Source organism: Vicugna pacos, chromosome 13 (assembly GCF_048564905.1).
Source record: "Vicugna pacos chromosome 13, VicPac4, whole genome shotgun sequence".
In the NCBI taxonomy this organism is placed as follows: Eukaryota; Metazoa; Chordata; class Mammalia; order Artiodactyla; family Camelidae; genus Vicugna; species Vicugna pacos.
Genome location: NC_132999.1, coordinates 57,050,291 through 57,071,465, shown reverse-complemented (window position 1 = coordinate 57,071,465; position 21,175 = coordinate 57,050,291). Strand labels below are relative to the sequence as shown.

Genomic DNA, 21,175 nt, shown 5'->3' with positions numbered 1-21,175 from the left:
TTATGTGGTGAGGCAAAGAATACACGACCCATGACCTGCCTTCAGGGGCCATGCTGGGGCCACTGAGCCACCCCGCCCTGGCCCTGGGGACTGGCTCCATCAGCAGGGGAGCGTAAGCCTGGGGCCTCAGAGGCTGGGAAAGGCAGCCCTTTGCTAACAGGCAAACATCACGCAGGCAGTAACTTCTGGCATTAAGAGGAGCAAAAGCTCCTGCTCTCAGGGGAAGCCCGGGTGCAGAAAGCCCTGTTCACCTCCACCACCCGCCTCGTGGAGGACACACGGCCCCTCCCCGCAGCCTCACCCTGAGCAGGAGAGTCTGCAGGTCCTCACAGTGGGCCCACTGCTCAAAAACACTGTCCAGGGTCTCGATGTACCAGGAGCCGCTCTTGGTGTCCCTCCAGGAGACAAAACCTGTAGAAGGACAAACGCTGAGCTGTTTGGGGAGCTGCCCTGCCCCCCGCACGCAGGCAGGCCCACCTCTGGACCCTGACTGAGGTACACAGCTGGCAGCAGCCCACAGCTCTGTGCTCCATCCCATCCTGACCTTGCTTTATCCTCGCCACCCACTCTGTGACGTTGGTTGTGGTTCCTGTTTTTCCAACAAGGCAACCAAGGCTCAGAGAAGTCAAATGACTCTCCCGAGGGGTGAGAAAGGAAGGAAACAAACACTCGTCACACCCGCTGTGTGCCAGGCACTGTGCTCAGTGGTGGGCCAGCCACCTTGTTCATCGCCATGATGAGCCCCGAGGTACACTTACTATTTCCATTTTAAAGACAAGAAGACTAAGGCAGGGCCAAGACAAGGGTGAGACGAGTGTCGCACGCCAACGCCAGGGTGCGTGTCTCCTAAAATTTTGCATTCTAGGCACTTTGCCTGCCCGGCCCTGAGCTGAGGCTCAGAGAGGTGAAGTAACTTACTCAGGGTCACACAGGCACCAACACCCAGGTCTTCTCTTCACAACACAGCTGCTCCTAGGGCAGATGAGGGGAACCGCTGGCTGGGAGGACAAGCCCTCCTGATCCCCTCACCTGGGAAGGTGGAGTAGGACACCAGGATGTCGCTAGGTGTTGGCAAACTAGACACAGCGTCCGGCTGGTCCACGGTGCCCGGGCCTTCCTGGAATGGGGTAGCGTCTGGCTCGGGGTCACTGTCAGGAGTCTGGCCTTCAGGGAAAGTGGAGGCCACCTCAAACCCATGATCTTTCTGCTCTGTGGGAAGCAGAAACAGATGCCCTGGTCAGTGAAATACCCAGACCGGAGCTCTCACTTCTCGGCACCATCCGGCCTGGGAACACCTGATTCCGTCTGGAGCCCGGGGCCCCAGGGCCAGGCAAACATGAGCCGGAAACTGAAACAGAAGCTTTGCTGTTACTACAACAAAAGTTTTACATGTTCCTTAAATTAAGTTAGGGGGGAGGGCTGAGAATGCAGAAATTTTAAAAACAGCGATAAAAATAGAAACAAGTTATAAGGTCCACACCCAGAAGAACTGGAAACAGGTGTTCAAACAAGAACTCGGACAGCAACGCTCATCACAGTATTCACAACAGGTGAAAGGTGGAAACCACCCAAGGGTCTACTGACACACGACTGGATAAACAAAATGTGGTAGGAACATCCAATGAGATATTATCTGGGCTTTAAAAGGAATGAAGTATTGATACATAACACAACGTGGACGGACCTTGAAAACACGCAAAGTGAAAGAAGCCAGATACAAAGGGCCACAGAATACGATCCCATTTCTATGAGCTCTTCTGGAGAGGCAACTGCATCAAGAAGAAAGCAGATTAGCTCCACTCCAGGGAAGGGAGTGACGGCTAATGGGTGTGGAGTTTCTTCCCTGGAAGATAAACCGTTCTGGATTTACATGGTGGTGGCAGCTGCACAACAGGATGTATTTATTGTCACTGAGTTGTACAGTTTAAAATGATTTTTTAAAAATGTTTCTTCTGTAGAGCACAGGGGAATATATTCAATATCTTGTGATAACCTTTAATGAAAAAGAATATATATGTACATGCACGTCTGGGACACTGCTGTACACCAGAAATTGACACATCGTAACTGACTGTACTTCAATTTAAAAAAAAAAGGTTAAAATGCTAGATTTTATGTCACTAAAAAACAAGCCACCCCCAAAAAGTCACATTATTCAGCCTTAAAAAGGAAGGAAATTCTGACACAGGTTACAACATGGATGAACCGTGAGGACATTACTCTGAGCGAAATAAGCCAGTCGCAGAAAGACAAATACGGCATGCTTCTACTTATATGAGGTGCCTAGATTAGTCCAATTCATAGAAACAGAAAACGGAATAATACTAACTACTATATAAAAAAACAGATAAAAAACAAGGTCCTACTATATAGCACAGGGAACTATAGTCAATACCTTGTAATAGTGTATAATAAAAAAAAAGAAAAGGAATATATTTATATGTATAACTGAATCACTATGCTGTACACCAGAAATTAACACAACACTGTAAATCGACTATGCTTCAATTTAAAAAAAAATCATGGTTTATGACACTGATGGCAGACACACACACAGTACTCCTGGGGTACAGAGCACCCAACCCAGGCCCTGAGGAAGACAAAAGAAGAAGATGGGTCCTGCTATCTGGGGGGCTAAACATCCAAACTGAAAAAAACCTATGCCCTCAATTTACATTGAGACTCAGATTCAAAAAAAAGATATAAAACCCATCTTTTTTTTTTTTGGTAGGAATATAGTTGAGGAAACTGTCCACTGTATCACAGCGTCCCCCCTAAGACAACCGAGGAGAGAAGAATTGCCAATCTTGGCTTCTGTCTTACAAATACCGAATCAGCAGATCCTAGGAAGGATTCTATCTTACCTGATCTTGTCTCGGCTGCTGGGAAGCACGAAGCCAAATTGGCAGGCCCCCTCCAGCAAGCGTGCAGGACCTCACAGGATGCGTTTCTAGATGCCAAACTTACTCTTCTTCTCCCCTTGTATTTCTATTTCCTCTCTGTTTTGTTCTACTATATCATTTGTACTTTCTTAAACTATCTCAAACCCTTTTATGAAAACCAAAGAAAGCCACTAGTCATAGGTAACGGGATCCATGGAGATGTTTACGCCTCTGACCCAGTAATTTCCTAAGGAAATCATTCAAGAGAAGCCAAAAGCCCTCAATATAAAGACATTTGTGGTGATGTGAGCCAAAAATTGGATATCACCTCAATGGCCAACATTAGAGAAATGGTTTAGTAAATGAGTGCATATCACTAAAATTCAAGATCATAAAGCCATGTGAACTAGTGACGATGGGGACAGTGGAGACATGGGGAAACTCCTCAAGGATAATGTCTGATGAGAAAGGCAGGCCAAGATCCAAAGGTTAAGAGGCAAAATGAGACGGCCGGGTCAGGCTCACAGAATTCTGGATGGATTTTTTTTTTAAGTTGTCATATTTCCTGTCTTTTCAGTTTTAAAACCCAAACTTCCCCAAAGCAGTGGTAGGCCTGGAAAATTGAGGGGGTGGGGCAGGACTGGGGCCACACACAGCTCAACCACAGAGCCATCAGGGTGGTGACACTGCAGGACGTCTTCTGGGATGAGCTCACTGCAGGGTCCAACTCCAGAAAGAAGGGGCTGAAAAGAGCTTCAGTAAAGACAGGCAGAGGGCGGAGTGGCCCAGAGGGGTCCTGAGGGGAGGGTTTCTGAAGCAGGAAATTGTGACCCAGGCTCCAATGGGAGAAGGAGGAACAGTCTTGGTGGGAGAAACAGCGCCTGTCAGGCAGGCCGGGGTGGGGGTGCGGAACTGCACCCATGGTGGGTAACAGCAAGGAGGGAGGGAGGTCATGGTTCATCCAGGAAGCTGGGGTCCCATCTGCAGGGGACAGACAGGCCAGAGATGGCTCTGGAAACCCCATAATAACCCCAGCATCTACTGACCTCTCACCCCAGACAACTGAAGCTCATAAACACAGTAATTTGTGGTCTCACAGCCAATGTGCAGGGGACGAGGACTCTGCCATACATTTTTCTGCCTCTCAACTACCGTGTGGCTTCCCATGGAAGCCCCCAAGCCTGAAAAGGGGGCTGCTTAGAGCTGTGAAAGCCGGACTAACCTACAGTTTTCTCAGGTCACCACTTCCGGTTGTTTCTTTGTTGGTCAAGATTCTGGAATCTGCCCCGGGTGTCTGGGAATGATCTGAAGTGGGGCGAGGTCGGGGGGGACATAAGATGGGGCTTCCTGGGCAGCAGGGTACAGCGGGGGATGCTGTAGGGATGGCCTAAGGGGTGGGCAGAGGGACAGCCTATGACAATGGGGCAGAGACAACGGTCCAAGAGGAGAAGATGGGGGAACAGACAGAGGCTGCTAGCTGAGTCCTCGCCTGGGGGCTACGCATTCTAGGCACTGCTTTGCTGTTAAGGAGCCTCATTGACTCAAACCTCCCCAAAAGGAAGACGAACTACCCATAAGAGCAAATACACAGCGGGAAGAGGAGCTGTTCCCTCGGCATACAAATTCCACACCCACTGCAGCAAAGTCTTCCTCCTTTCCGCCTTCTCAGCGTGATCTCTAAAGTTCTGGCGGGGTCACCCCAAAATGAACAGCTCGACCTAACGGAGGCCGCCCAGCTTTGGCCGATTCATCAGGCTACTTACCCACAACCGTTACTTCCTCCTTGGTGCTCACGCTACCTCTTCATGAAGGGGTAGAGAGCATGTTAGAGGATTTTCAAATTGTTTTGAATTGTAACAACAGTGAATCTTAAAAGAGCAACCACGAGTCACCAAAATCCAGGGCTGACGTTCAGAGACATGGAACAAGAAGACACCCCACGGGACACTGACAGAGATCCCCAACACATGGCTATTTCTGTTCTCAGCAGATGGTGGCGCCCCCATGTGGCAGCAGCGTTAAATACAGGAACACACAGCCTGCAGGGAGCTAAGCAGGGACCGAACACACTCCAAAGGTGGCATCTCAATCTCTGCTGTCCAGCTTTGGAATCCTGCTATTCTCAGTGATTGTTTGATCTTGCTTTTAATGGCGAGAGTGTACATTACTTCAAATTTTGCTCACAGGTAGTTTTATATGCTTCAATTTCAAGTTCAAGCAATTAGAATCCACATGAGATGCAAGCACACTGTGAGCTTAGTGCCAGGCCGGGGACCCAGCTGCAGGGCAGATGGGCCTGGCCCTGCCCTGGGAGAGCTGGCCAGGGGAGGAGGTCATCTCTATATGAGGACGAAGTGCTATGACGAGGGAAGGGGCTGCAGGAGCACAAGGGCCAGCGAACCCTGACTTTGTACAGGAGAGGGGGTATTCAGGGAAGACTTCCTGGAGGCGATGACAATAAGTTGTAACCAGAAGGATGGATGCTAAGAGCTGCCCAGGAGACAAAGGAGAGGAACGGCACACACAAAGTCTGAGGAGCAAGTCAGAGCCTGTGGGGAGGCTGAGCAGTGCTGGGGGGTTAAGCAGGATGGCATACCAGGCTGGGGAGGCAAAGTGGCCAGGACCAGATCAAGGGCCTTGTGGCCCCACTAAGGAGTCCAAAGAGTGACACGCAAAGATCCTCCTTGCTGCTGAGAATGGGCAGTGGGGCAGGCACTGGCCTGGAAGACCAGCTAACTAAGTCTCCCAGAAAGCCAGGATCCCAGCTCCCCTTTGCTCATAATTCCCTTGCCCATTCTGTTTTCCATTTGATTCATAGGAGAAAGGAGGACCACATGCTTCAGAGTAAGAACATCACTTGACCATACATCCTGGATCATAAGAAGAAAGACAAATTAGAAAGGATTTTAACACAAGAACTGCAGCCTTTCCACCTTCCTGTCACCATCACTCTGAGATAACTGTGCTGGTGACAGGGGTGGGGCTGTTATGTGACACTGAGTCCTCTGGGGTCAGCAGGAGGAGGGGAGGCCAGGTTAGGCCAGGTTTCCAGTTAGGGAAGTGAACGAGGTGTTAAGTGCATTAAGAGACACAATAATTAGCACATTAGATATTATCATAGTAACGCCAGACTTAGGCTCTGTTACTATCCTTACTTGCCAAGACTTCTAGAGATTAACTGGCACATGGTTGTGCATGAAGTAAGTGGCCAAATTATGGGTGTGGATCATGACAGTAACTTAATATAGATCCATTCAAATTATAAATTCCAGGGGACAGGGACCCATCTGTCCTGTATCCCCAGGACCTAAAACACAGCCTGGTATATACAGCAGGTGATCAGTAAACTTATCGGATGAATCATATGACCAGAGCCTGCCCTCCTAGGCCACCCTCCCCACCACCCCCAGAAACCTGGAACAGTATGGGACAAATGAACGTGTGCAGGAGAATAAGCCACAGGCACCCATGTTACAAGTCACTGCGTGCACGGCCGCCACTTAGACAAGCTGGACAGCTCTGTGGTGTAACAAGGCCCACCTCTCTGGCAGATCAGGCCAAAGGACAAGGACCTGATAACGCCTTTCAGACATCCCCGCCCCTGGAGAGCCCAGGGCACAGGGGACTCCCTGGGACAGAATTCCCAGTGTTCCCACCCCATCACGTCCCATTATCCAGGACACATAATGTTCTCTCTTCCTTCTTTTTTTATTTTTGGGGAGGAGGTAATTAGTTTTATGTATTTATTTATCTATGGAGGTACTAGGGATTGAACCCAGGACCTCATGCATGCTGAGCACATGCTCTACCAGGGAGCTATTATCCTGCCCCCTCTTCTTTTTTTATTTTATAAGAAAACCAGGTAATGGTGAAGTAGGGCTTAGGTTTAAAATCAGGGTATATGCAAATCAAAACTACAATGAGGTATCACTTCACACCAGTCAGAATGGCCATCATTCAAAAGTCCACAAACAATAAATGCTGGAGAGGGTGTGAAGAAAAGGGAAGCCTCCTACACTGTTGGTGGGAATGCAGTTTGGTGCAACCATTATGGAAAACAGTATGGAGATTCCTCAAAAGACTGAAAATAGACTTACCATATGATCCAGCAATCCCACTCCTGGGCATATATGCAGATGGAAACTTAATTCAAAAAGATACATGCACCCCAATGTTCATAGTAGCACTATTGACAATAGCCAAAACATGGAAACAACCTAAATGTCCATCGACAGGTGATTGGATAAAGAAGTTGTAGTATATTTATACAATGGGATACTACCCAGCCATAAAAAGGAATCAAATAATGCCATTTGCAGCAACATAGATGGACCTAGAGAATGTCATTCTAAGTGAAGTAAGACAGAAAGAGAAAGAAAAATACCATGTATCACTCATATGCGGAGTCTAAAATCAGGGTATATGGCCAAACTACTAATAATCTAAATAATCCTTAAAAATTACTGAATCCAAGTATCTAGGCCCTTGGGAATTCCATTAATTAATTCAGTGATGGCCTCCCTTTCTCTGGGAGAGTGGGAAGGGAGTCCAGCTGATGGAGGTCAGGGGACTGATGATAAAGAAAATGAGAGTTTTGCTCTCTCCTCTGCTTTGTTTGTTTTGCCCAAGTCTCTGGGGTTGAAGTGGCAGAAGCTGAATGGTCTCCTCATGCTACTGTAAGAAGGTAGACACGAACCTCTAAAGGCTGGACAGAGCTGAGGCTACTTCAGCTACAGGGAGGGGCCACATTTGCCCAGCAGGGACAGTGCTCAGGACCCTGTGATTTCCTGGAGACCCCCTGGGACATCATGAGGGTCTGGTGGAGAAGGAAGTAGGCAGCGGCTCCCTCCCCACGAGAAGTACCTGCAGGGAGGCTGACGACCAGCTTACCTCCACCACAGGCCTGGATGAAGAAGAGCTTGGGCTTCCCTCTCAAGCTGGGACAGCCAGTTCCATTGAAGATGTTCACAATCCTCTCAACGGACACAGGACATCCATCTGTGCCATAAACAGCCCCTGGGAACTGGAGGTGGCTGGCCTAGAAGATCAAAAATCCTGGTTACAAAACCAAGAAGTTAGGGTAGGAATCCAACAGCCTATTCAGAGGTTTTGTGGGGGATCAAGCACTTAGAAGATCCCAACCAGGGTCACAAGGCTGTTTTGACAGAGCAGGTTGGTTCTGGGCAGCCCCTGGTCAGCCTCTATTCCAGGGGTCTCAAACTCACATGCCTATAAGCACCAGACAGCCCAAGTCGAGAGTGCTGGCCAGCTTGGTCTAGACTGGTGGTTCTCAAAGTGTGGTCCCTGGACCAGCAACATCAGCATCACCTGGGGTAAGACACGCAAATTCCTGGGCCCCACCCAGACCTCCTGAATCAGAAACCCTGGCATGGGGACCAGCAATCTGGTCTTTCAGGCGCCTCTGTTGCAGCTAAACGTTAAGAACCACTACTCAAGACCAATTCTGCTCAAACGTTATGTGCATGGAGATCTCGTTAAGGTGCAGGCTCTGAATGAGAGTCTGCATTCTCACGAGCTCCCAGGTGATGCTCATGCTGGCGGTCTAGGGGCCACACTATGAGTGAAAGGACCAAAGGGGTAGCCTCTACCCACCCATCAGCCAGAGTCTCACTCTGTGAGGATGCTGGCCTGGTAAGTGGGCTTTTGTGTTTTTTCAAGAGAAGCTGGAAATCCTGATTTTTGCACAAAAATTGCCAGTTTTGAAAACACTGTGCAACCCACAAGGGGACTACCGGCCCCCTCTGTAACCTCTGTCCTGTCCAACGCTTCAGCTTGAAAGATGACAAAACTGAGGCTCAGGAAGGAGGAGGGATTTGGCCACAATGATGCAGCACGTTAGTGGCCAAGCCCAGAGCAGGTCCCAGTGTCCTGACTCCCAGCCATTGGCAAAGAGCCCAGGACAACACCCAGCAGGACTGAGGCAGGAGCTGCGAGCTCTTGTGAGCTGTGCCGGGTTCTGAACAAAATGCAGGGTAGGAGCTTTGTGAGCAGAGCTTGTCTCTCCCTGCCTCTCCCAGGTGGCTTCTCCCAGAAACACTGGCCCGCCCAGAAAAGCACCCAACTGCTGGGAGGGCCAAATGGCTCCTAAGAAAAGAACGGGAGGTGGACAGGGCCCCACGGCTCTTCCCACTAAGCCCAGGGTGTCTTGGAGACAGGAAGGGACGGGCTCCCTCACGGCCTCTCAGTGCAGCCCTCCTAAGCACCTGCCCGAGGACGTGCGGCCTCCTACCTGACAGCCATGGGAAAGGATGACCACCACGCAGCAATCCAGAGCGCTGTGGTCCCGCCGTGCCAGCTCCACCAACGCCTGGACCATTTGCTACCAGAGAGAGTTGAAGGTGAGTCAGAACACTGACAGCTCAGGTCTCCTCCTGGGCCTGCGCCCTGCTCCCAGGGCCAGTACTGAAGTAATGACTGTCACAGCACTCACAAGAGCCACGCTTCTTGGTGAAGAGGTGCTGTGTTGGCCACTCTTCACGCACTCCTACGACCCTGGGAGGTGAGAATGATTCTTGCTATCTAGACGAAGAGGCTAAGGCCCAGGAGTCACACAGGCCGGGGAAGAGCCGGTCCTCAGCCCCGGTCTCTGAGGTTGACGCTTGCGCTGGTGACCACTGAGCCCTACTGCCTCTCATGGTCCCACAGACGGAAGGGCTCGTCTCGGGGAGTCGCTTGCTTTCAGGGTCCCTTGCAGGACACCGTCCCGCCCGCCCCCATCTCTCTCCGCGGGCAGGGACCGTACCTTGGCCGTGAGGTCACACTCCACCTCCACCACGAAGTGCAGCAAGCGGAACCGCCGTTGCAGCCTCTCACAGTCCACACTGGAGCCGGCGCGGGTCCTGAGCCCCGACTCGCGGCGGAAGTGCACGTTGTTGACAATGAGGCAGCGGCCACAGGGGTCCGCGCTCAGGACATAGGCCTGCCAAGCACAGGGACCAGGGTAAGCTGGGTCTCCCTGCACTCCTCAGGAGAGAAGGCGACCCCCTGTTTCCACTGATGGGGAGGAGAATCTGGAGAGACGGCACAGGGAACGGAGTCTGCCTCCCCGCGGAGGAGGAGCGAGGTCTCCACTCAGCATGCCAGACTGCGGAGCGAGCTGGGGTGAGCACTGGCCGTGTGATGGACGAACAGCTAAACTTGGGGTGGAAGATTAGCTCCCTTCACAGTAGTCAGGGGTGGAGCTGCTAGCTTAGAAATCCAACTTCCCTCGACATTCACCCCCAAAAGGCCCAGCAGCTCGCCCAGTCGAGGGGAGCACCTGAGAATCCTGGGCTCTGTCGGCAGACTCTTGCCCAGGCCACCCTCGAAGAGCCTGAGGTCACTTCCTCCAGAGGCTCCACGTTTCCCTAGTAACTCTCTCCTTTACGGAACTTAACAGTACTTATATTCATATTTCTTTGTGTCCCTAGCCTCTGCTAGGCTGACGGCTCCAGAGGGCTAGAAACTCAAATGGTCTGTTCCCAGGTGTTCCAGTACAGAGCCAGGGGCTACACACGTGAGCCACACGACAAATGCTGCAACTAAGCAGAGACTGACCTGGTCTGGGGCGGGTGCCACGGCTGATTCTGATGCCACCCCTCGTTAGCTCTAACTCCTGACTTCACAGATGAGGGGAGAGTGGGGCTGGACAGTCAGCTCCAGTCAGAGCTGTGCTGGGTGCTATGGTGGGGCTGGGACTGCGACCCTCTCTCCAGCTGGGCTGGGTTCCCCAGGCTCCCAACATGGCTGCAGGAAGGACCTGGGAAGTGGAGAGCAGAGGAGCCCGAAGCCAACACAACTGGCCCCAGATCACATGAAGACTCACCAAATTGGCATTTCCCTTGGCTCTGTCCTGAGCACCTGGAGAAAGAGAAAGAGGGAGAATATGAATATTGGGGTCCAACAGGGGAAGGGCAAGGGACACTGCGAGAATAGCCCCCACAGAAACGCAGAGGGGCAGGAACTTGGGAACCCTCAGGCACTGCTGGTAGGAATCAAGCTGCACAGCCACCTTAGAGAACTGTTTAGAAGTTTCCAAAAAAGTTAAACACACACCTTCCCTCTGACCAGCAATTCCACTCCCAGGTATATACCCAAGAGAAATGAGCACAACTGTCACAAAAAGACCTGGTTACGAATGATCACTGAAGCCTTACTCATCACCCCAAAACTGGAAACAACCCAAATGCCCATTAACAAGCTGATGGGCAAGCAAATCGTGATACAGCCGTACAGAGGAATACCACACAGCCTAAAAAGGAATGAGCTACTGATACATGCAACAACATGGATAACCATCAAAACACCAGGCCAAGTATAAAAAGCTGGAAGGTTTTATACAGTGTGATTCCATTATGTGAAATTCTAGAATACATGCACCCCAACGTTCATAGCGGCACTATGTACAATAGCCAAGACATGGAAACAATCTAAATGTCCATAGACAGATGACTGGATAAAGAAGGTGTGGTATATTTATACAATGGAATACTACTCAGCCATAAAGAAGAATAAAATAATGCCATTTGCTGCAATATGGATGGACCTGGAGATTGTCACTCCAAGTGAAGTAAGCCAGAAAGAGAAAGAAAAATACCATAGGTTATCACTTATATGTGGAATCTAAAAAAAAAGAGAAACTTATTTACAAACTAGAAACAGACTCACAGACATAGAAAACAAACTTATCGTTACCAGAGGAAAGGATAAATTGGGAGTTTGAGATTTGCAGATACTAATATATATAAAATAGATAAACAACAAGTTCATACTGTATAGCACAGGGAGCTATATTTAATATCTTGTAGTAACTTCTGGTGAAAAAGAATATGAAAATGAACATATGTATGTTTATGTAGGACTGAAGCATTATGCTGTACACCAGAAATTGTCACAACATTATAAACTGAGTATACTTCAATAAAAACTTATGTGTATATATGTATATACCATAAGAAAGAAAGAAAGAAAGAAAGGGAAATTCCAGAACAGAAAGGCATCAGGAAGCTCCAGGTCTGCTCCCTCTCCATTGAAACCATGGAGCCTAACACACAGTAGGTCCTCGGGAAATAGCTGAAGAATGAATAAATGAGTAAAGACGATCATCATGTTTCTTCAGTATCAAAAGAGCTTTCTTTCATTTCAATGAGCAGAAGTCTACTGGCCACCACCCTCTAAGGTTATGAGACATCTCTTTTTGACACAAAGAGAACACACCGACTCCCTCCCAGTCACACTGGAGACTATACTCGTGGTCCGACGATGGTGTCGTTCACTGCTCAGAGCAGGCCTGGGCCTTGTCGAGAAATATTCTCTTGCCAGTTTAAGAGCCATGCCAGAAATGCATTCACAGCCAATTTTTTAAATTAGAAATGGTTTCACCTAGCCTGAAGGCTCCTTTTAGACAGCAGACTTAATTCTGAAACAATTGCTCATTTCCAAAATTCCATTGCACCCCAAAAATATACCATCATCTACTACTGAGGGATGTATTCACTTCCTGAATTAGCAGTAATGATCCACAAAGTGAGGCAGTAACATCATCGAAACAGCAGAATAAGAGTTTTCTACCACCTTCCCCTTCCCAAAGAACGCTGAGTTTGACAATCACCCACAGACGAGAGTGTCTTTGTAGAAGTCCAGGAGTCCAGCAGAGAAGTTCAGGTGCAGAAAATCCAGCAAGATGGGACACACTGAAGAGGCCAGTCCATAAAGACTGGAGGAGGTGACTGTGTCTTCAAATGCAAAGACAGCAACACAAGACTTCAAGGGACATGAAAAATCAGGGAAACATAACACTACCAAAGGAACACAATAATTTTCCACAGTAAGTGACCCCAAAGAAATGGAAATCTGTGATTTTCCCAGTAAAGAATTCAAAACTTTCATCCTAAGGAAGCTCTGCGAGCTACAAGAAAACACAGAAAGACAATTCAACAAAATCAGGAAAACAATATACAAACAAAAGGAGACGTTTAACAGAGAAATAGAAATCTTTTGAACAAAACAGAAATTGTAGAGCAGAAAAATACAATGAATGAAATGAATACGCAACAGGAATCATCATCAGACTTAACCAAGCAGAAGAAAGAATCTGTAGAAGAAAGTCATTTGAAGTGATCCATTCAGAAGAGAACAAAGAAAATAAAATGAGGAAGAGTGAAGAAAGGCTGTGTATGTAAAGCCTGTAAGATCTCATTCAAAGAAACAATTTATGCATTATTGGAATCTCAGAAGAAGAGAAAGACAACAGGACAGAAAGCTTATTCAAAAAAATAACGGCTGAGAACTTCCCAAATCTGGGGAAAGATCTGGACATCCAAGTTCATGAAGCTCATAGGTCCCCAAACAACCTCAACCCAAAAAGATCTTCTCCAAGACATATTATAATAAAACTGTCTAAAATCAAAGACAAGGAATTATAAAAAGCAGCAAGAGAAATCTATAACGAAAAAGAAAATGAAAAAGAATCTATGTATGTAACTGAATCATTATGCTGTACACTAGAAGCTAACACAACATTGTAAATCAACTATACTTTGATTTATAAATAAATAAGTAAGTGTAGCAAGAGAAAAAACTTCCTCACATACAAGGAAACCGACTTACAGCTATCAGCGGACTTCTCAGCAGAAAGCTTACAGACCAGAAAAGAGTGGGATGATACATTAAAAGTGCTCAAAGGGAAAAACTGCCAGCCAAGAATACTTTACCCAGCAAAGCTGTCCTTCAGAATTGAAGGAGAGATAAAAGACTTTCCCAGGCAAAATAAAAACTGAGGGAGTTCATCACAGACTTATAAGAAATGCTGAAAAAAGCTCTTCAAGCTGTAATGAAAGGATGCTAATTAGTAACATGGAAACACATGAAAATATAAAACACACCAGTAAAAGTTAAGTATGTGATCAAATTCAGAATTCTCTAATACTGTGATATGGTAGAATGTTAACCACTTAACTCTAATATAAAAGTTAAGGGACAAAAGTATCATATATAATTATTGCTACAATACTTTGTTAATGGATATAAAAAGATGTAAATTGTCAAATATTCTGCCAGCCTGGACCTTTGAGGAAATTATAGCACAGTTCCAGTGCAACAGCCATGAAAAGGTTCATTGAGTAGTAATGACATTTTCTTTTACTACCATTTTAGCTTTTCTCATTTTTTCCTTAGATGTGTTTACAGTATGTATGTCTTTTACAATTTTATTCAGTTTTCATTCTTACTAGAATTTATGTGCTCCAGACCAATAATCATATCTGCTTAATTTTCTCTGTATTAAGTTCAAGTAGGCACTAAATAAATGTTAATTTAAGATTACTTTCAAGTTTTAAAAAATATGTAAATTGTGACATCAAAAATATAAAATTGAGGGAGGAGGGTATAGCTCAGTGGTAGAGTGCATGCTTAGCATGCATGAGGTCCTGGGTTCAATCCCCAGTACCTTGTTTAAAAAAAAACTGATTACCTCCCCCCCAAAACAAAACAAAAAAATATTTTTAAAGATTAAAAAAATATATACAAGTGGAATCTACATAATTGATGCAATCCCTATCAAAAATCCCAAGAACATTTTTCACAGACATAGAAAAAATCCTAAAGTTTATATGGCACCACAAAAGACCTCGAATAGCAAAAGCAATCTTGAGAAACAAGAACAAAGCTGAGGTATCACACTCCTTGGCTTCAAGTTATATTACAAAGATACAGTAATCAAAACAGCATGGTATTAGCAGAAAAATAGACACACAGATCAATGGAACAGAATTGAGAGCCCAGGAATAAACCCACACATACATGGGCAATTAATTTTTGACAAAGGAGTAAAGAACATATGATTGAGAAAGGATGGTCTCTTTAGTAAGTGGTGTTGGGAAAACTGGATATTCACATGAAAAAGAATGAAATTGGACCCCTATCTTACACCACTCACAAAAATTAACTCAAAATGGATTAAAGATTTAAATATTGAGAGCTGAAACCATAAAACTCCTAGAGGAAAGCATTAGGGAGGAGCTCCTTGATCCTGGTCTTGGCAATGATTTTTTGGATATGACACCAAAAACCCAAGCAACAAATGCAAAAATCAACAAATGGGACTACATCAAACTAAAAAGCTTCTGCACAGCAAAAGAAACAATCAACAAAATGAAAAGGCAACCTACAGAAGGGGAGAAAATATTTGTAAACCATATCTGATAAGGATTGATAGCCAAAATATAAAAAACTCATACAACTCAATAGCAAAAAAAAATTTTTTTAAATAATCTAGGTTAAAAATGGACAGAGGGACTAAAAAGACATTTTTGCAAAGAAGATACACAAATGGCCAACAGCTACATGAAAAGATGATCAACAACACTAATCAGGGGAATGCAAATCAAAACCACAATGAGATATCACTTCAAACCTGTTAGAATGGCTATTATTAAAAAGACAGGTGATGATAAATGTTGGCAAAGATGTAGAGAAACCCTTGTGCACTGTTGGTGGGAATCTAAATTGGTACAGCCACTAGGGAAAACAATATGGAGGTTCCTCAAAAGATTAAAAATAGAACTACCATACAATCCAGCAACTCCACTTCTGCATCTATAGCCAATAAATGGAATCAGGATCTTGAAGAGATATATGCACCCCCATGCTCACTGGAACATTATTCACAATAGGCAAGACAAGGAAACAACCTAAGTGTCCATCAAAGGATGAATGGATAAAGAAAATGTGTATATACACAATGGAATATCATTCAGCCATAAAAAAGGAAATTCTGCCTCTTGTGACAATATGGATAGACCCTGAGAGCACTGTGCTAAATGGAATAAGTCAAACAGAGAAAGACAAATATTACTATCTCACTTCTATGTGGAACCTAAAAAAGCTAAACTCATAGAAACAGTAAAATGTGGGTTGCCAGGGGCTGGGGAAATGGAGACATGTTGATCAAAGGGTACCAACTTCCAGTTATAAGATGCATACGTTCTGGGGATCTAATGTATAGCACAGTGACTATATTTAACGGTACTGTATTATATACCTAAACGTTACTAAGTGAGTAAATCTTAAATCTTCTCACCATACGTACCAGAAAAGTGTTAATTATGTTAGTTGGTGGATGTGTTAACTAACTTTATTGTGGTAATCATTTCACAATTTATCCATGTATCAAATCATCACCTTAAATTCACACAATGTTATACGTCAATTATATCTCAATAAAGCTGGGGGGAAATTTTAATTTTTACTTAAAAAACAAAAAGTCCGCAAAGCAAAATGATTGTTCTTGAGAGGCCAGTGGGCTACGGGGATATGTGGAGGGAGTAAGTCAACAGATGTACCAAAAGAAAGAGGAAGGGACGGTTCTAGGCAGAGGGCACAGCAGGAACAAAGGCAGGGAGGGGTGCGGGAGCACAGCACGCTCGGGGACCCTCACGGAGGATGACGTGGTCACGCCTATCATGCATGAGAGCAGTTTCTCCCAAACTGACAGTTCCCAAGAAGCACACAGAGGTAAGCGTGTGTGCAAAAGAATCAGTCCCGGCTTGAGTATCACCAGGGATACACCTGTGTCTCCAGCACAAAGAGAAGGGAGAAGCACATCCTCTCTGCTGCCCTCATTATGTTTACTTGTTTCTCTGTGTTAATGAGTCATCCAAAATCACAGTTATTCAGCACAGAAAACACATACCACTTTCTGCCCATCAAATAGGAAAAAAGGTTCATACTCAGTGTTGGCAAGAGCGGAGGAAAACGGTCTCCTTCACCTACGACTGGTGTGATTTTAAAATGGTGCTTTTTTGAAGTCCCAGTTGGCAGCATCTACTGGCTAGAAACACGGACCCTTTAACCCAGTAATTTCATTTCTGAAAATGTATCCACAGTCGGAAATAGATGAACACGCAAGGCCACGGCAGAAACACAAATGTCCATGAACAGGGGCTGGATAAATGAAATACAGAGCAAAGCACTTGTGAGGCCAGACAGCGGGGATGCCTGGACTGCAATCCTGTTCCCACGTCTCACCAGCTATGTGATTTGGGGTGAGTCATTTCTCAATCCGTTACTCACTTTGCTCAACAGTAAAATGGGAAAACTGTACCTTCCAAGAGAGTTGGTAAGATTAAATTGAGTCATTTATGTGCACACTCCTTGCAAAAAGTAAGGTTAATCATTATTATTATTATTATTATTACTACTATTATTATTATTATTACTATTAGCATCCATACCACACGATGGTCCACTAGGCAACCATGATATAGGAAGTGCTGGAGCTCCGTGTGCTGCCATGGAAACAAAGCCCTAACTAAAAACAACCCACATGCCCATCAACAAGAGAATGGTCAAACAGATTGTGGATGATGCAGAATAAGAACTACCTCACAATGAAAAAGAACTAACTACTGATACATACAATATGAATGAATTTCACAACTATAATGATGGCAAGAGAAGCCAGACTCAGAGAGCACATAGGATTTCATTTATATTGAAGTTCAAGGACAAGCAAAAGGGATCTATGGCAACAGTGATCAGAATAGCGATTCCCTCGGATGGAGGAGGAGTGGGAATAAACTGGAAAGAGTTACAAGAGAGTCTTCTAGGACACCAGAACATTCTATGTCTTGACGATCTGAGGTTTCATTATCTGTGTGTCCACATAGGTAAAAATTATCCAACTGCACTCTCCGGATCTCTGCATTTTCTTGGATGTAGCTTTGTGATCTTGGGCGATTACTTAATCTCCCTAGGCCTCAATTTCCTCTACAGGAATGGGTCTAATGATGCCCTGCCTTGCAGGGTGCTGTGAGGGAAGGAGGGAAGGGTATGTGCAGTGCCAGACCTCAGCCCACCCAGCTGTACCACTGGTCACTCCTCAGTGACCGCCCAGTATGCCCACCCGCCAACCACTTGGTACTCACAGACATCACTGAGTCCTCCAGAACCAATGTCCACTGGCCTGGGCGCCTCTGGTCTGAGAACCTCGGGCCTGAGCTTGGCCGGCCAGAGCTCCTTCGGCCCCAGCACCACTGGAACGAGTTTTCCTGGGGTTGGCATCAATGGATCCTGCTTACCCACTCCCAGCGACTCTGGTTTGAGGCCCTCTGGCCTCAGCACCACAGGCTTAAGATCCAGGGGTCTGATGGCCTCCGGATGCTGCCTTGCCGCTTGACTACTGGTCCTCAGTAATGAAGCCAACGTGTTCTGGCCTGTGTCCTCCAAGCAGGAGATGAACAAAGAAAGGGCCTGACTCCCTCGAGTCTCTAGATCTGTGATCAGCTGCCTGGCCTGATCACGCCGAGACCCAGAGCCTGCCCGCTGTTTGGAAAGAAAGACATGGCACAATTATCACACGCTTTTCTGTGATTCTCACCCTCTCCCCTCATTTCGCATTAACCTAAGTCTAACCAATCAGGCACGTGGGCAAAAATTGGCACACTGAACATGTGCCACCAACCAGTCTTTGTTTACCTATTCATTCAGTATTTTGGAGGTGTCTACTGTGTGCCCAGCACCATGCCAAGTGTTAAAAATGCAGCAGCGAACAGTCTCAGTCCTCACGGAGCAAACATCCAGTGGGAGATGCAAACAGACAAATCCACAAAGACACAGCAAGGCAAGAAGTGCCTGAAAGGAAAGCACGTGGGGCTGGAAGGGTTTAGGGGCACTCAACTCAGCCTTAAGCGGTCAGGGAAACCTCCAGGAGGGGATACCTTAGCTGAGACCCCAGGGAACATTAGGAAGTGAATTCAGAGAAATGAGATATAAGAGGTGGGTGGGGAACAGAGCGAGAGAGGAGACCTTTGCGCAGTCACGCCCAGAAAGCTGAGAGCCACTAAAGAGTCTTAGTAAGGGAGTGACAGGGTCAGATCTGCATTTTAGAAAAATCATCCTAGGAGCAGAGTGGACTATGGAAGGGCATGGTCCACAGCTGAGTCAGGGGGTGGCAAATACATTGCAGCTGGAGCAGAGACAAGGGAGGGGACCGACCAGAGAAATCAGGAGGGAAAATTGACAAGACTTGGGCTTTGATTGGGCAGATGGTGAAGATGCAGGAATGGTCAAGGTTGACAGGTGTCAGGATGGTGGGGCCGGTCACTAAGATAGGGGGCAGGAGGAAGATGCTGGTCATCTGCTGGTTGTCCTCTGAGGCTCAGCTCTGGGCAAGTGCCACAGGGCTGAGACACCACCCAATCCTCAAACATCCTCCAGCAGCATGGTCCAAGAGAACTTTCCGTGGTAATAGAAATGTTCTTTATCTGTGCCATCCAGTATGGTAGCCATTGGTAATATGTGGCCACTGAGCACATGTGACTAAGGAACTGCATCTTTTATTCTGTTTAATGTTAATGACTTCATATTTCCGTTTAAATAGCCACACGTGGCTAATGGCTACTAAACTGAATAGTACAGACCTACACTATCACTGAGAAGATAATTCTCACCCACAAAAGTTAGCTACATGCCTACTCCCCTGCAAAGAAATCGTGGTGTTTTGATGTCTCTCAACATTTACTGAACACTCCCAGTCACTGTTAAACGCATCATTTCATTTCAGTCTTCCTTAACAACCTTAAGGGGTTAAATTATAATTATTCCCACCTTATGGATGAGGAAAACTGAGTGGAAGAAAGGTGTTGCAACTTGCTAATGTGTCATATGTAACAAAGTAGGATGACAGCCCAGACCCATAAGGCAAAATGGTGGCCCCTTGTTCACAAGACATTCTTTAAAAATTCTGAATCCGGGAACTTGACATGGAAATCAAGATTTCCAGCTTCTTGTTGTGAAAGACCTGGCAACACTGGGCCACATTTGGGATGACCACCCTCAGCTGGAGCTGGGGGTCAGGACAGAGGCTGCCTGCTGCAGTTCCCACCCACTGGGCCTCTGGGGGCATTTGAGTTTATGACCCCTGTGAATGTACCTGAAGGCAAGGGGGTGGCCTCAAACCATTTCCACCCCTTAGTACACAGCAGGTGCGCATAAGAATTCTTTAAACATTATTATTCATTGACAACTTTCCATATGATATTTGTCCTATTAGAGACTTCCTCAGAAAAAAAAAAAGACTTCCTCACTGGGTCAGGCCAAGCTCCTGGTAATGCAGAAACTGGACACTTGGGCAGTAAGCAGCCCACAGGGCACCATCCAAAGGTCCCAGGAAGCCACACCCACCCTCTGTATGTCATGATAAGAAATGCCTCCTGTCCCCTCCTTACCTCACAGGCCTGCAGTGAGGGTCAAATAACACAGACATGAAAGTGCTTTTAAAGAGCACCTCAGGGGAGATGGAGTAGCTCAGTGGTAGAGTTCATGCCTATCATGCACGAGGTCTTGGGTTCAATCCCTAGTACCTCCATTAAAAATAAATAAGTAAACCTAATTACCTCTCCGTCAAACAAAATTTTAAAAACTTAGAGAAATTCAAATGTTTGACTTTACTATTCTCTTCTTTACCTGCAGGAGCCCCTCGTCTCCAAAACCCCTTACAAAACATAAACTTAACACAGGAGGGGCTGGCCAAGGAAGACCGGGCACAGCCAGCTACCATAGGATGTGCCCTCACTCTTGTGCCTGACACTTTACTGTTTTACACCCATCACTTCTTTTAGCCCTCGTGGAAATATTACTGCTGTCCTCATTTAACAGTTCAGGAAACTGAGGCTCGGGGAGGATACAGTGCAAGGCAGTCAGATCTCCCAAGTTGGTGCCCCGAATTTCCACCCAACAGGAGGGAAAAACAGGCATGCCTCCAGGCAAGAAGCACAGCGCTACAGCAGCTAACAGCTTACTCCCATAGTGCAGGGTGTGGGATCGCTTCAGCAAACCCTGGGAGAGGTGTTTGGGGTTGTTTGGTTCCTCTGGGCGATTTAGGGTTTCCTCACAATGGTTACCGAAAGGGCGTGGGTGCTGTGTGGCACAGACGGGGCAGGGGAGGGTGGAAGCTCGGCCATTAAGTCATGGTGTGGCTTTAACAACCCTCTCCACGCGGCCTCGCTGTCCCCTTGAAGTCTGTTTGCCGCGCGGGAAGCTGGGGGCGCCGGCTGGAGGGGGGCGGGGCGCACCTGGATTTCCTCGATCATGTCGGGGGTGAAGAGCTCGCGGTTCAGCAAAGCGTCCCAGAGCGAGGCCACCTGCAACTCGCTCACCAGCCGCAACCGGTACCGTCGCAGGACCTGCCGGTCAGCCTCGTTCATGGCTGGTAGACGGCGGGGACCCCGGCCGCCTCAGTCCGCTTCCGGGCTTCGGCCGCCGCGCCCCGCCCGCTCCCCAGGACCCGCCCCGGG

The 21,175-nt window shown here is 46.9% G+C and overlaps 1 protein-coding gene across 5 annotated transcripts in view; it reads right to left on the bottom strand.

The window, feature by feature from the left end:
- The window catches only part of CASP9 (caspase 9), a 24,341-nt gene extending 3,166 nt beyond the window's left edge, over positions 1-21,175 (bottom strand). The window contains exons 1-8 of one of the 5 annotated variants that reach the window (XR_012079493.1): positions 20,954-21,175; positions 17,807-18,203; positions 10,708-10,742; positions 9,646-9,822; positions 9,133-9,222; positions 7,773-7,920; positions 919-1,209; positions 302-411 (exon numbers count right to left, since the gene is read on the bottom strand). Coding sequence is in view for 4 of the 5 variants with exons in the window: in XM_072975333.1 (XP_072831434.1) it covers positions 302-411; positions 1,030-1,209; positions 7,773-7,920; positions 9,133-9,222; positions 9,646-9,822; positions 10,708-10,742; positions 17,807-18,203; positions 20,954-21,085 (1,269 nt within the window). In the remaining variant the exon portion in view is untranslated. The other 4 variants (XM_072975333.1, XM_072975335.1, XM_072975336.1 and 1 more) reach the window with 4 other exon arrangements.